This window comes from Cavia porcellus, unplaced genomic scaffold, assembly GCF_034190915.1.
Source record: "Cavia porcellus strain 051 isolate PalLab524CR breed Dunkin Hartley unplaced genomic scaffold, mCavPor4.1 scaffold_5, whole genome shotgun sequence".
In the NCBI taxonomy this organism is placed as follows: Eukaryota; Metazoa; Chordata; class Mammalia; order Rodentia; family Caviidae; genus Cavia; species Cavia porcellus.
This window is the reverse complement of record NW_026947488.1, coordinates 20,159,073-20,175,432: the sequence shown is the minus strand read 5'-3', so window position 1 is coordinate 20,175,432 and position 16,360 is coordinate 20,159,073. Positions and strand designations below refer to the sequence as shown.

The window sequence follows — 16,360 nt, the reverse complement described above, 5'->3', positions numbered from 1 at the left end:
GTATTTAAAAACTACAATGAATCTTATGGCTGCTGTCATCCAACAAAAACAGTATTTCTTCTTCAACCTTACTCGCTGGATCTGCAACACTGATCTAGAGATTTCTGGCTCTTAATCAAAATAAAAATGACCACAAAAGATAAATGTTTTGAATTGATTAAGAGCACTGAGGCAGCCACCATACTGTAATCAAGGAAAACAAAGAGGACTTTCAGAATTGCCTCCGGAAGTAGCAAGGTGGGACAAATGTGCTTGAAGAAATGAAGAGTATTTTGGGAAAGACCAGTAGCAATATTTTCTACTGTAATAAAATTCAAATAGTCACCATATTTATCATACAACATATATACATTCTAGACCATAAACAAACCATAAGATATCTAGAATAATTAAAATCCTAGAGTTTGTGACATCTGCTCAGAATGGGATCAATGGAGGTGAATACCAGGTAACAGGAAATTTCCAAACCCTTAATTAAATGATAACTATCTAAAGAACCCAAAGGTCAAGAGTACATCTGAAGAGATATTTTTCTAAAATACATTAAACTGAATGAAATTTGAAAGTACAAGATACCAGAATTTATAAAGCAATGCTGAGTAAAATTTATAACACTAAATATATACATTAGACAAATGGAAACATTTCAAATGAATAATCTTTTAAAGAAAAGACCCAGGAGAGGATGCCCGTAATTCCAGCTTCTTAAGAGGATAAGAGGACTATTTGGGCAATTTTGTGAAACACTGGCTCAAAATAAAATTTTAAAATAGGGTTGGGTTTGTAGCTCCAAGTGTTGAAGCACTTGCCTAGTTTCATGAGGCTGTGAATTCAATCCCTAGTATGATTTAAAAAAATCTAGGAAAAGATGAAGAAAATAAAACCAAAGAAATCAGAAGAAAGAGGAAAACTGTAATTTAAAAACAGTGATAAATCAGGTGTAATAGTGCACATCTATAATTTTAGCACCTTGAGAGGCTGAAGCAGGATTGATTGCAAGTTCAAGCTCAGCTTGGCCAATTTAGCAATTTGAGTGAAGTCATGTCTTAAAAAATTTAAAAAGAGCATTGTGGCACATGCCTACATCCCAGTAGTCAGAGACTGAGGCAAAATGATTGCCACAGTCTGGGCTACATAGAGTTCAAGGCTAGCCTGACCAACATACCAGGTTCTGCCTCAAAAAACTGAAGCAATCCAGAGCAAACCAAAACACTGAAATAGGGCTGTAGACATAGCTCAGTGAGAAGGTCCTGGGTTCAATACCCAGTACCAAACACAAAAACAAACAAACTCTCTGCAAAACCACCAGAAAACAAAATTCAGAAAAATAGAGAAAAATCAATGAGACAAAAAACTTGTTCTTTAAAAAAGATAAGGCAGACAAAGAAAAAGACACCATCAGAATGAGGAATGAAACAGTAAAGCACTACAAAGCTTGCCAATTCTACTATTAAAAGAATAATATGGAAATGCTATGAACAACTCAACACATATAAATTTGAAAATGTAGATGACACAGACCAAATCCTTGAAATACGAACTCTCAAAACCCAATATAACATAGATAATGAAATTCATAATTTAAAAACTTCCCTAAAAGATATTTCCAGGCCCAGATGGTATGAAAGGAAAACTTTACCACATGTTTAAAGAACTAATGCTAATTCCAGAGAATTTCTATTAGAAAATAGAAGAGAAGGGAACATAATTTTATGAAACTTACGTTACTCTGATATGAAAACTAGACCAAGACCCCTCATGAATATAGACACATACCAATATTCCTCATGGATACTTTTAATAAAAACATAAAAAGAATGATATACTATAATTCAGTGGAGTTTATGCTAATGATGGAAGGCTGCTGGTTCAATTTTCAAAATTCATGTAACATATCATATTAATGGGGCCAGGGATTTAGCTCAGTGGTATAAGTGCCTGCCTGGCAAGTGTGAGATTGTGAGTTTGATCCCTGGTACCAAAAAACAAAAACAAAAATATATCATATTAGTGATCTAAGAAAGAAAAAAAAATTCACATCACCATATCAATTAATGCAAAAATTACATAAGACAAAATTCAACACTTATTCATAATAAAAATTCAGAAAACCCAGAATACAGGTGAATGCTCTCATCTTTCATACACATCTATAAAACTTCTAGTTTGCAGGACACGGAGGAGCACGCCAGTACACCTAGTACTCAGGAGGCTGAGGCACGTGGGTCACCAAAAGTTTGAGGCAACTGTAGGCTACCCAGGGAGTTCAGTCCAGCCTAAACTACATAGGCTACCCAGGGAATGCAGTGTAGCCTAAACTACAATAGCAAGACTCTGTCTCAAAAAGTACAGCAATAAAAAAAAAAAAATCTCATAGTTAGTATTACACTTAATACTGAAAGACAAATTTCTTTTACTATGAAAGACAAGGCAAGGATGTCTGCTTCACTGCTCTCATTCAACAGTGTTAGTTTTAGACAGTGCAATGAGGCAAGAAAAAAGAAGTGAAAGTTATACTAGTTAAAAAGAAAGAAACAAAATTGTCCCTATTTGCTGATGACATGATTGTTAGCAAGAAAAACCCCAACAAACTCATGAAAAAAGCTCCTAGAACTGACAATGAGTCTAGCAATGTTACAGGACACAAGAATAAACATAAAATATCATTCATATTTATGTAATTAGTAATGAACAAGTACACACTGAAGTTAAAAACACAATAACAATTACAATTACTCCAAAGAAATGCAATATTGATGTATAATCTAACAAACATGTATAGGACTTGGCTTGCTGAAAGCTATAAAATGTTGATGAAAGAAATTTTAAAAAGATCGAAATGGGGAAATATATAGTAAGATTCAACATAGTAAAAACTCAACATGATAAAGATGTCAATTGTTCTGAGTGATAAGGGCTTAATATAATCCCTACCATAATCCAGCAAAAATTTCTGTAGATATAGGTAATTTAATTCTAAAATTTACATAGAAAGACAAAGGAATAAGAAAAGCTAAAACAATTTTGAAAAAGAATATAGTCAGAAGAATTAGTCTGCTCCATTTTACAATATAGTTACAAAGATCCAGACTCTGCTGCTGACAGACAAACAAATCAATGAAAAACAGAAAACCTGGAAATAATCACACAAATATTCCTAATTGATTTTTTGACAAAGGCTTACAAGTAACTCAATGGAGAGGGGAAAAAAGGGTTCTTGAGCTATAGGACATCAATAGGGTTAAAAAAAAGCACAAAAGAATTTTCATCTAATTCTGTACACTTAAATGAAAATTAAAGTAGATCACAAACTTAAACCCCAAGACAGACCCATAAATGCAAAAATTGATATAAGCTGACTTCATAAAATTAAAAGCTTGTGCTCTGAGGACAATGTAAGATAAAATGAGATAAATCACAGAGCAGAGAAAATATTTATAAAACATCTATTTGACAAAAGACTAGGATCTAGAACATATAAAGAATTTGCTAAACTATCAAAAGTAAAACAAAGAAATGGTCAAATCAGAATATGGACAAAGGACATGCAGAAATGTTTTGCTTAAGAGAATTAAGATGGCATTAAGCATATAGAACAATGTTCAAAAATCATCAGATATTTGTGAAACACAAATGGAAACCATGACAAGGTGTCACTGCACACCCATTAGAATGGTTCAAGTAACATATACTACGCTAAATGCTGGTGAAGACAGAGGACATAGAGGAATGTAAAATAGTACAGTACTCTGAAATAGTCTCTTTCTTTTTGGTACAGGTGATTGAATTTAGGACCTTTGCACTAAGGCACCCCGCCTCACTTCTCGAAATTTTGAGCCAGAGACTTGCAAGCCCAGACTGGTCTTGAACTTGCAATCTCATTCTCTTAAAACTTGAACTGCTGCCTCATTCTCTTAAAAAAATTAAAACACATAACTACCGTATAACCCAGCAATTATGTTCCTGAGCATTTGTCCTACAGAAATGAGAATTTATAAAAATGTGTCTGTAAATGTTTATAAAGGCCTTATTTTTAGATGAAAATCTGAAACTTGAGGCAGGAGGACTGCTGTGAATTCAAGGCCACCCTTAGTTACATAATGAGTTCAAGACCCTGTTTCAAGAAGCCAAAAAACAAACAATCCAAAACAAAAAACAAAAACCCCCACCCAACCAACAGAAAATAAAACTGGAAACAACCCATACATTTTTAAATGGAAGAACAGTTACACTACAGTTCATCTATCATCATACACATTACTCAGCAATAAGAAGGAATGAACTATGGTTGGTACAGAAAACAACCCAAGTGGAACTTAAGGAAATTACATTGAGCAAAACAAAACCCAATACTTATAGCTTACATACTCTATGACTCCATTTACAGAATAGTCCTTAAAATAAAATTACAGAAATGGGATTAATGGTTATCAATGACTAAGGGGCAAAAGTGAAAGAGAAGTAGATGTGGTTGTAAGACAGCAATTCATGATCTTTGTGGTTGTGGAAATGTCTCATCTATGGATGTTGGCATCTGTGTTGTACTAGAATTTTGCAATATGTTACTATGGAGGTAAACTGGATACAGGGTCCTAGGATATCTTTGTATTATATTTTACAATTTCATCTAAAATCTACAGCTATCTGAAAATAAAAGAACAAAAATGAAATGAAGTCTGTATGTTTAAAATTTCCATAATAAAATCCTGGTGGAAAGACCATACAACTGCAGCAATGCAACAAAGTTTCCCAAGACCTCTATTACCAAGACGATGATAATGCAAGATAGGGTAGATTACCAATAACAGCACATCTGACTCACCATTTGTTTCTGGAGGCCATCTAATTTGTCTTCAGCATTGTCTTCTTTATCCGTGGTGCCTCTAAATAAAAGTAACCACATACCACCCAGAAGTTATTTTGTCACCATCATGCTTATGAGAGAATTTCCAAATCAGTAACTAAAGGGAACTAAAGAGAATTCCTCCACAGGCACTCAAAATGTTTAGTTTTCCCTTTCCTTTTAAGAGCACTCAAGAGACACTAAAAATGCACAAACTATCACCAAATGGTATCATCATTTCTTTTAAAGAGATTAAGACAAAAGAGGACATAACAAAGCAGATCAGAACAATGTAAGCAACACAGTATTTCACCATAAGAGAACCCATAATTAACAGTAACTACCATAATGCCTCTTTCTTCGAAATAGTTGAGCATACCTTCATATACAATAGTATCAAACATAACAAAATAGTATAAAACCATTCCAGAGAATGAAAGTATTACAGGGCATTCAGAACCAAATAACAGAATGAACAATTTGTTTATACTATCACACATAATAAAATCCAGTAAGATACAATATGATAGAAAAATGGTATCATTTCTGTGGGGAATGACCTCAAATCAAACGAGACGGCATGATGAGGCTGGAGCCTCAGAATCTACCCAGGCACGCTCTGAAGCTGGCTATTTAGTGATGATACCATCATAAAAAAGGCCATCACTGCTCATCGAGAGCTGCCTGCACCCACAGCTCTGATAAAAGAATAAAATGTAGACCGAAGCCTGCATTGGGGGCCTGATGCACCAACCCAACACAACAGAAGGCTGACTCTTCTAATTTGAAAATCATATACATCTGGCAGATTGCTGTTCTGTTGCTGAGAAGGAAAGGCATTCTGCTTTCTTTGTCATCAAACACTTGTAGCTAGGTTAGCTACCTAACGTCTTTCTCATAAGCTAAACGATTGCTGATGCCAGTTTCTTATTTTCCTTTTAAAACTGACTTGGAAACATGCCTGTCCCAAACGCACTTGTCCTTGAGGTCAGGTCCTAGAAGGAGGAAATCCCCTACCTTCATGTTTAACGACAAAGACAGCTATCCCACAAAAACACAAACTTCATGCCGCATTCAGGTACATTAGCCAGGGAGTGATTTCCCTGAACCAACCAGTGAGTCTGACAACAGGATCACCAGGCATTTGGGCTTTTATTAGTACCTACCAAAATGCGCTTTATTATCTGTCCATAGGAAATGATTGGGGGCAAAGAACATTATGACAACTGATGCTGACTATGGATTAGGACAGTTGAAAAAGTCATGTCACACTTTTCTTGGGCTGAGCAGATGGTTAGGGGCTCTTGGCAGTGCCAAGCTCTCACAGCCAGGCCTGATCATAGCCCTTGGCAATGTGTAGTATTTGCTACTGTTAAGAAGACAATTAGGTCAAAGTCTTAGTAAACACAAGCTAAGTGATAAATGTTCAGCTTTCCAAAAATATGTATTTCCATAGAAGAATATAGCCATATTATTTTTCCTGAGATTTCTTTTTTTGAGGGGAAGGATTTACTGGGCACTGAACCCAGTGCCTTCACACTGAACTATAGCCACAGCCCTTTAAAATTTTTCTGACAGCGTCTCATTAAGTCACTAAGTGATTTGGCTTGAATTTGAGAGCCTCCTGCCTCAGCCTTCTGGAGTGCTGGGAGTACTAGCATGTGCAACATACTGGCTGACTTTTTAGATTTTGGGGTCAAGCCACCAGTAAATAAAACTCAGCCAAAGGAAACGTAAGTGTTTGCACATGACCTACTGAAATGCCACAGGCATCAAGCAATGGTTCCTAAAGGTACCCCACTCATGGACAGTGCAATCCATAAATAATATTGGCATTTCTGATGAGGAACTTCAAGATCAAGAAGGCTGTACTTGCTGTGCCTCTTGTTAGCTTTCTGCCAGGTATGAGAGATCTGAATTTGTCCATGGGAACCACCTGACCAGATGAGAGGTGAGCCTGGTTAACAAGCTGGACAAAATCATGGGTAGTTTGGGACCCACAACAGACACAACTAGTATTTGGCTCAAAGAGTTTGTACATCTGAGGTATAACAGGTTAGACCCAAAGTAGCAATCTGGGGTGGAAGCTGTGGTGCAGCGAGGTTTAAAGGAGAGGACAGTCACTGAGGGACAAAGACTGAATATATGCAGAAAGGCTCAAAGGTCACGGTCAGTTTAGGATGATTCTCACCTTTCAGGAATGTCTGATGTCCCATCTGTACTGCTCTGTTCTGCTGAAAGGGATTTCTCATCTGGCATTCCAACTTTCTCCAGGAAGCAGAGGGCTGGGTCTGCTCGCATGGCATTGTACCTCTCATAACCTGATCACAAATAAAGGGACATTGGCAAGAAGACATCAAAAGTCAGATCAGAACTCACCGAACCTGCTTTGGGCCCTACACAGTCATTTGTTTCCCTTACTGGGTAAAACAATAAGATGAAACAATCACAGACAAAACATACTTATTTAGGATTAATGAGATCCTCTGAGACTAGGGCAACAGGGAAGGATCCTGGAGCTAAAACACCCACCTCTGAGCAGTATCTCACCAAAACTGACAGCTCAGCTCTATATTTGTGAACAGATGAAGGGTCCTGATTCTCACCAGGTTACCAGTCTTGGATGGCAAAGGGAGCTGGACAAGTTCGTTTTGTAACCTCTCCCTCCTCTCAACTTTGGATCTTGTTATATCCTAAATGGGCCTTATTTTCTTATGGCCCAGTTCTATCCCATGGGTGACAAAGGAAGATGGACAAAATGATGGGTGTAAATAAGGGCTGAAACACAGAGGAGTACTGTGATTGTTTACTGGGCTAAAATGGACTTGTTGCCACTATTCACACACTCAGTATGAAATCCTAATTCACAGTGGCCAAGACTTTGGAATTGTTCCTCACCACATTCTCAAGTCAGCAGATGGAGTATCTTTCAAAAGGAAGGCAAAACAATGAAAAATAACTTTTAATTCGATAAAGTCCAAATTGAGAATCTGTTATTTTACTGGATCTAATATGCTTTTTATAAGAAAGCAATATTTGGCTGAGGAAAAGACCGAAATCTATTGTCATACTAAACTATCTCGTGTAAATTCCTTTGTTATTATCAAAACCTGTTCGATGCTTCTCCTCACAAGGTCAATCTCCAGTTCTGTAGTATGTACAGAAAGCCCATCACATGGGATGGAAGAGCTGACTATAAACAAGGATCAGCCTGGTTAGGAACAAACTTGATTTTACCTTGCTGGGTAGTACTTTTTTTGGGTTTTTGTTCTTATATCACTATTGATACAATTATATTCTTCACCTCTAGACAGTACCTGGTACTTTTTCTCCAAGGGGTGGCTGGTGTGTGATCTTTCAGTTCAGTGTGACTCCACAAGACAGGTTCTGTTGATGGAGGCACATGGCACTAGAAACTGCAGTGCTTCCTGTTCCTCAGTCATTTATTCTTTAGGGTAAATATTTGAGTACTATTGGAGCTATGGTAGTACTTCCCTCCTTTAAGCAAGTCTGTGGCAGGCAGTCTGTGGCAGTCTGAGTACTCATAGGGTCTCATTAATCCTAAATAAGTATTTTTGTTTGTGATTGTCTCACAGGCTACAGGCTCCTTAGGAATAGTCTCTTTTTTTGCTCACCATCAAATATTATCCTCAAATTTTAACTATCTAGTACAGGGCCTGACACTATACAGGCAACTGACTGCATGAATCAGGTTTGGTGATTCTTTTCTAGTCATCACTGTAGGAAGAACTTTTTCACCCTGTATCTATGTTCTGCCTTAGTTCATGTAAAACTATCTGACTGAAAGAATGAAAGTTCTCTTCCACTGTCCTTTTACTACTGCGGGAGGCTAGCAGTCTGTGCGTTCCGCCTCTGTACTCTCTATGCTTGACAGAACATGAAGCAGGTGGGATCTTCCATGTGAAGTTTCTATCATGTAGACTTCCTGTCATGTGTGGGCCTGAGATCAGCCCAGATTCTGTATTTCTATTTCTTAATTAACTGTGGAGCTGGATGTGAGGAAAAGTGGTTGATTCAGTTCCCCAGAAAAATAACAACTGCGTTAAGAAGATTCTAACGTCAGTAATGACAAAACAAAGACATAAGCAGAGCAACAAATGACAGGCCTTTTGGGGAGCGGTTGCCTGCCTATTTCATTTAGCCTATAAGCTCCTCTTAAGAATGTGAACAGAAATACTAAAATCTGTATATTTGAGGGATATTTTATAAATCTAGGCTGCCCCACAGGGCAAGAGTTATCTAATGCAAATTACAGCTTAAAGCGTCATTCAAACTAGGATTGCAGCAGGGACCTCCTGGTGGGGGTATAGAGATGGAGCTATGGTAGTGCTCCCCTCCTTTAAGCAAGTCTGTGGCAGGCAGTCTGTGGCAGACTAAAAGATAAAAACAACCCAGTCTACACAGAGCTGAGAATGCTTGCAGCACCACATCACACACTTAACCAAAGGATGGAGATGACACAGAGCAGGCGTAATTCCTGACTGTCCAGGGGACAGTCATCTGAAATAGAGCCAGACCTTAAGAGAGTGCCAGAAATGAAGATGGAAATGAAGATAGACACATTTATTTTGAGGTTTTCCAAGTAATTAAAAAAACCTCCCTCAGTTCCTTTAATTTCTTGGTTAACATAAAGAAAACAAACAAACAAAAAAGATGGTCCATGCCTCTCTGCTTAGATTTTTAAACTGACAGGGCAAAAGATACACACTAAGAACATACAGATTATCTTCAATGACCTTAGAATTCCATGTACATACGAGATGGTAAAACCTAGCATTTTACTCACTTGTTTATTCCTCTAATCAAGCACACTGTCTACTATAAGCCAGGCACTAGGTCAGACACCAGGACCATTAAGAGTGAGTGAGAGGGAGGCAGTCTAAGCTCAAGTGCAAACAGGCAAGTTCTTTGTGACCACAGTGCCTCTCTGAAATTTCTCAACACATTTACAGCACTGTCATGACTGACATATTCATCTGGTCAAGACTCCCAGAGGGCAGGGGTAAGGCTCTGCTTTCCAAGACAAATGTTTAATAGGATTGTGGAATTTTCTTCTTCTTCTTCTTTTTTTGGTACTGAGAATCGGACTCACGACCTTGTGCCTGACAGGCAAGCGCTTATGCTCCTGAGCTGTATCACCAGCCCCTGGACTGTGGAATTTTATAGGAGCATGTGAAACTTAGTGAAAGAAGGCTTGGATTGGTTTTCTGGGGGATCTGGTCCAGAAGGGAGAAATTTTACTGCAATACACACCATGCTTGAAAACGCCAATGAGAAGGGACTTATCAGCCTCAGCATCCCACCAATCCACTGGGATCTCCACGTAGTCAATGTCAGGCAGAGGCACATCCAGTTCCCTGTGGAAGGAAGGGCGCAGACTGTTTTGTGTCTGTTCCTTCAGCACAGACGCAAAACAATGCAAAGCTACCAGCTCTAGGCTGGTGTTTGGCCAGATTACTAGATGTATACTAAGATGCTCGAGTAAGGACAAACAGAAGCACTGAGAAGGCTAGGCTTAAGTAGGGACCCTTTCCATCAGGGTCACCCAGAGAAATGTCTAAGCATATGTACTTAATTCCAGATTCCCCTCCTTCCTTTTCTCTTTTGGGGTTGAATCCAAGGCTTTCAGACTGACTTACACATCCCCTTTCTATTTTGAGACAAGTCTTGCTCAGTTTCAAACTGCCCAGGCTAAGTATACACTTGCAGTCACCCTACCTCAGCCTCCCAAAATGCTGCAATGACCAGCATGTACCACCACACCTAGACAGATAATACTTTAGTCTAACAGATGTAGAGCCATGCAGCAACACCAGGAGAGCCCATTGTTAGTTGGTGCTGGGATCTATATGTAAAAGGTAATTCTGATGTGCACCTTTAGTTGAAAAGCACAGCAAAAGCCACTTGCTATAGTGGTCATCAGAGGGCAAAATTTCCCCCCAATAGCTAAACTCAATCATGACTGAATGCTTAAAATAGTAAATGTCCAAATCATCCTGGATCAACATGTTGCTTTAATATACAAAACTCAAGTACCACTTGAAAACAAAGAGCTTGCATTGGTTTAGCTGGAATATAAAGAGTCTTTTACAGGACAATTGTCACAATAGGTGGCATTTTCTGGTAATGGTTTGTAAACAGTCTATTGGGTCAAAACTGAATGTAAGTTGCACTGCTGCTAGCCAAAAGGATAAACATAATTTGCTCCAGGGTGCACACAAGCAGAGATTAGCAGCCAGCCCTTTCTCATCAGTCCTCTGTAAACTCTGTTCATGTTCTGAGAGCACATGGATCCTTAGGCTCACTGTCTTCATTCATCTCAGAAGTCCTTGGTCTCTGCAGGTTTTGGGGGCTGGTGCGCAGCAGTGAGGATGTCTACCTGGACGGCTATTCCTTTTCCCTCCTCACTGCTTGGGATGGTTTCTCTGCAGTGTTTGAGAGTTCTTTCCTAAGGCTGTTTTGATGGTGACACAAGCCTGACTAACGTTGCTAGGTCTAGTTCCCTCTGTGAGATTAGTGCTCCTTGGCTCCCAGTTTTTTAGAAACCCACTCTTCTGCCCAGATAGTGGCTAAATGACTTTTCAGGGACAAGTGCTCTCCATGTCTTAGGGCAACTGCTGTACATCATAACATTAAACAACAGTAAGACCAGCGAGAAACGAAGAAAGCAGAGAAAAGGGGGAAGAGTGAGTAATACTCTGTCCTTCTTCTAAAGAGTAAAACCCATCTGTATGTCTAGAAAGCATGTGACAGACAGTGAGTAAGTTATTTCTGCCAGGTAACATTTGATATAAACTATCAGGTTGAATATTACTCCATTTATATGATCTGAACCTTTCTATCAAAACACAACCCCTCTCCATGCTGTAAATTACTACCATGACTCCACAAGGCACAGTAAGTAATAATAATCATCATGGGGACTGGTCCTAATCACAACTGCCCATGGTCAGGGTGCCTATAGTTTTCTCTCCTTTACTGCTCCTATGACTAATAAAGCCACTGGCACTGCCCAGTGGAAAAGCAAAGAAAACATGACCACAGGCAGTCTCAGCATTCCTGGTGTTGTCTAGGAATGACCAGTGTGTAGAGAAAACTGCCACTTCAGGGAAGATAAGTAAGACTGTCTGGTGATCCTGCTTATAAATTGTGACTTTCTAACAGCTATATTAAGTAGCAGCAGAGAGCTTTCATTTCAATAAATCTTGGAGGACTCTCAAAGATGCAACAAATCAAACAGGTCATAAGGTAGTAACATGATTAACAAATAAAAGAGAAATACTTGAATGTATTAAGAGTACTAAGGCCAAAATGGGATTCTGAGAAACAGTTTGTCTATACCTGGCAGACTAAACCAATCAGAATAACTGACATTTATTGTGCAAAGATTACCTACGGTAGAGAAGTGACTATTTTAAAGGCAGTCTTACAATGGCAGGGTGAGTAGGGAGGAAAAAAACCAAAAACCTTCCAAAAACTTTGTTTCCAGAAGCCTATTTTCTTGCTGCTTTTACTTGGAGCCATCCTCGTCATCTGGATGGAATGTTCCTTCTCTCCGCCCACTTCTCAGGTTACTAGTCCTAGGCAGTTTGGCCAGTCCACACACAGGCACTTAATGTCCATTCTTGATCACTGAGAGCTAAGGTTGATTTGTTTTACCTGGCAGGAGTTCCCTCAAATGCTTTATCAGCTGCTTCGCCCAGTATTTCAGCTTTTAGGTAGTACAGCATTCGGACTCGCAAAAGGACTCTACAAAAGGGGAACACATTAATGTAAACACATTAGAACCCATGACTGACTGTGACCTCACCCCCAAACTGACACTGGGAAATTACAGGCATTCCTATGTAGTTGGCAGTATGAAGTAATATGCCAGGAAGCACAAAGGAAAAAAACCATGTACCAATGGCAGATGCTACTATGATCATTCTGTCTTTCCCAAGAAAACAACCAGCTCCTTAGTTATCTGTTGGATTGCCCATAAGTCACAGGGGAAAACAGACCTACAGTAAGTACTCTGATATTACAGGGAATATACACTTCTTCTACAAGACCACAATAACCCTGAAGGCATAGCTGGTGTCCAAGAGGCCAGTTAACAGTGCGAGTGATGTAGAATAGCAGTGTGTTCAAACAGTTTTACTCATACAGAATAAAATGAATAGAAGACAGAAGTCACTTTCTTATAGCACTAGGTCTTCCCTCCAGAATCAGTTTATCTTGCTTCTGCAGAGGTCATGTTCAGGATTTGAGTTAAGTGTTTGTTGGGCACGCCCTGCACCATGCTTGATGCTGTGAGATATATAACACAGTAAACAACTCAAACTCATTTTGATCAGCCTGCAACAACAGAGTTGTGAAATGAAACCAATCACAGGAAGAGTCAAGAGTAAAGAAAATGACTATAAGTTTCTAGGCCAAGAGTACACAGCAAGAACCAGCGCAGAGGCAGCTGGCTGGCCAGAAGGCATTTTATGTTTAAGGCCAAGCAGTCAAGAAAGCTGGAGAAGCACTTGCAATTCACTAAATACCAGTCAAGGGTGAAGGTTGGCCACCAGAAATAGAACTCTGTTTACATTCCTAGTACATAGGAAATGACCTCCAGAAAATTTGTTTATAAAAAGATACGACAAACAGTATGCATAATATGCATCATTTTAAGGAAGACAAGAGGCACCTGCAGATACACAGATGCAAAGTATCTCTATAAGAACCAGGTTAGTGTGCCTCTGAAGTGGGCAACGGGAAAACGAGAAAAGTTTTGACAGATTTTTACTTTTTTAAACATGTATATGACCAACTTAAGTTAATAATATAGGTCATGCCCTCTAAAAAGCATAATTTCTTCAAGCTCTGGGTAGGCAGTGCCACTATGGGTTTCTTATAAATGGAGACACAAAGTTAAAACTTTGAGACTGGAAAGAACCCTGTGTTTGTTATCAGTGTTTTTTTTTTTTTTAAACTCAGCTGCTAATCAAGTCAAATAATTCTGAGATTTTCTTTCTCCTAAAACCCAGACAGGAACTCTAAGAATTTATAATCACTGCTGAGCCTTATGCCTAGTTGGCAGGAACTGGTAGCCTCCCTAAGAACAGAAAGTCAGAGCCTTGCCTGCTGAAATCTAGCTCCATCAGAGTAAGGTTTTTCTGCAGATGTAAGACTGGGAGAACTATGTGTTTCTCTGCTGAGAGGCAAGTGTTCGATATTTGGCAATATCTGCAGTACAAGGGAACAGAAGTTAAAGTCAAAAGTATCTACTTAGTTCTTCCAAACAGAAGCCACTCATTTTAGAGGGCAGATTGACAACTCCTTGCATACAGCCACCTCCTTCTAGACTGAGATGAAAAGGCCAAAGAACAGAGACAGTGGAGCAAATATCTGCACCCTGTTTTAGCCAAACAAAGCAATCCATTAATATTTTGGGGGCAGAATCTTTTTTTTCTTTTTCTTTTTAAAGACATAATAATGTGAAATACACTTATGTAAAGTAGATTCTGTATAAATGTGTAGGGTCGAAGCATTGCACAAAGAGAAACCAACTGGCAGCAGAACATTTCCACGGAAGTCCCACTGGACTCCCACTCAAGCACTGTCCTACCCCCAAAGAAGAACCCCTATCCTGACTTCTGTTACCTTGGATTTGAAGTAGTGGCTTTTTAACTTTTCCTTTTTCTTTTTTGAGACAGGGTCTCACTATGTCTTTTGGTCTGGCTTGAACTCACTTATGTAGCCAGGGCAGGCCTCCCACTTGGCAATCCTCAGCTTCCCGAGTTCTGGGATTACAGGAATGGGTCACCATAGCCAGATGCTTTTTAACTTTTGTAAGTTTTTCTGATAATTTTATGCCTCTACATAAAATATTACTACTAACAACAAACAATACTTTAAGAATGCTTACTATATGCTAGGCACACGTTGCCTCCATTAACTTTCAGAACAATGCTAACAGGTATGAACTGTTGTCATCATTTTGTAGACAAAGGAAAAAAGGCACAAAGAGGTTAAATAACTTACCTGCTGGCCAAATAATCAGGCCAGGACTTTAATCTAGATAATTTTGACCCAAGAGTCTATCTTAAACCTTTATCTAATACAGGATGGCAGTAAATTTGCTAATTATGACAAAACTCTCCCAACTATTACTCCATCTTGCAAACTGTTGCCAGGTTAGATTTTCCTCTCAAATTTCACTTTGTAGTCACAAGTCTCACTAGTGCAAGAAATTCTGTTGCTATGTGTTTACTGATAACATTTTTACTTGTCAGGAATACTATTAATAAGCCCTCTCAGCTAGCCAGCTTCTTTGTTGTCTGTTTCTCATATTCACTAACATCAAATGCATTGCGGATCTTCCCTAGCTGGGCTCTATCACCCATAATAAGTGTCCAAGTGCAACAGAGATAGAATGGCGAGATGCAAAACTACTGTATTGTGTATAGTAGCTTTCATTACAGCATTGGACACAGGACCTATCTTAAAATGGAGTGATCAAAAAGATGAGACTTCAGGGGCTGGAGATTTAGCTCGGCGGCATAAGCGCCTGCCTTGCAAGTGTGCGGTCGTGAGTTTGATCCCTGGTACCGAAAAAGACAAAAAAAAAAAAAAGACAAAAAAAAAAGACAGACAAAAAAAAAAAAAAAAAAAAAAAAAAGACGAGACTTTGTCTGTAAAAAACGAAACCAAAAAGCCTTACAACATGACAATTAAAGAACCAGCAGGCTGATGTTATAAGAACATTTTGTTTTTTTAAAAATTTTATTTTAAAGAGAAAAAAAAACCAGAAACATCAAGAAGCAAACAAAGGGGGTAGATATTTAGCTCAGCGGCATAAGCACCTGCCTTGCAAGCAGGCAGTCGTGAGTTCCATCCCCGGTACCGATAAAAACGAAAAAGACAAAAAAAAAAAAAAGAAGCAAACAAACCTAAAACACAACAACAAAAGCAAAATGACAATAACCACCACCACCACTATCACCATCATAGCTATATAGATTTTCAAAACAAGATGACAGGAATTTAATAATGTTTGTTATACTGAATATTGTTATCTTCAAAATACCGATTACCAGATACAGGCCTAAAACAAAATAATAAAATAAAACCAAACACTGCATTTCAAAAATGAGACAGAAGGAAATCCCCACAGTTGCCATAATGCACATTGCCATCCTCTAAACAGATGCCCAGACCACCAGCCCCAGGCCTGCAGAGCTCAAACAATACAAGCATCAAGCTATCCTTTCACCTTGGTTGCTATCATCTCACCCTGAGTCTTCTGAATCAGCCATGTGCTTACACTGAGGGTGGGCAGGGGGAGTGTGCTCTTCTGGTTTTGGCTCACAGAAAGGCACAGTTTGTCTTCTTGCTAAGCCACATCTTGTTTTTTTTTTTTTTTTTTGAAGCAGTGTTTTGCTTTGTAGTCCAGGCTAGCCCTGAACTCACTATGTAGCACAGGCTGGCCTCAAACTCACTACAATCCACTTGCCTTGGCCTCCT

The 16,360-nt window shown here is 38.9% G+C and overlaps 1 protein-coding gene across 6 annotated transcripts in view; it reads right to left on the bottom strand.

Annotated features, from left to right (window-relative positions):
- The window catches only part of Chd6 (chromodomain helicase DNA binding protein 6), a 219,773-nt gene that overhangs the window by 38,818 nt on the left and 164,595 nt on the right, over positions 1-16,360 (bottom strand). For all 6 annotated transcript variants that reach the window (XM_003467660.5, XM_013150333.3, XM_013150332.3 and 3 more), the window contains 4 exons: positions 12,524-12,613; positions 10,118-10,221; positions 7,035-7,164; positions 4,823-4,883 (listed from right to left, as the gene is read on the bottom strand). In XM_003467660.5, coding sequence (XP_003467708.2) covers positions 4,823-4,883; positions 7,035-7,164; positions 10,118-10,221; positions 12,524-12,613 — 385 coding nt within the window. The remainder of the gene's footprint in view (positions 1-4,822; positions 4,884-7,034; positions 7,165-10,117; positions 10,222-12,523; positions 12,614-16,360) is intronic.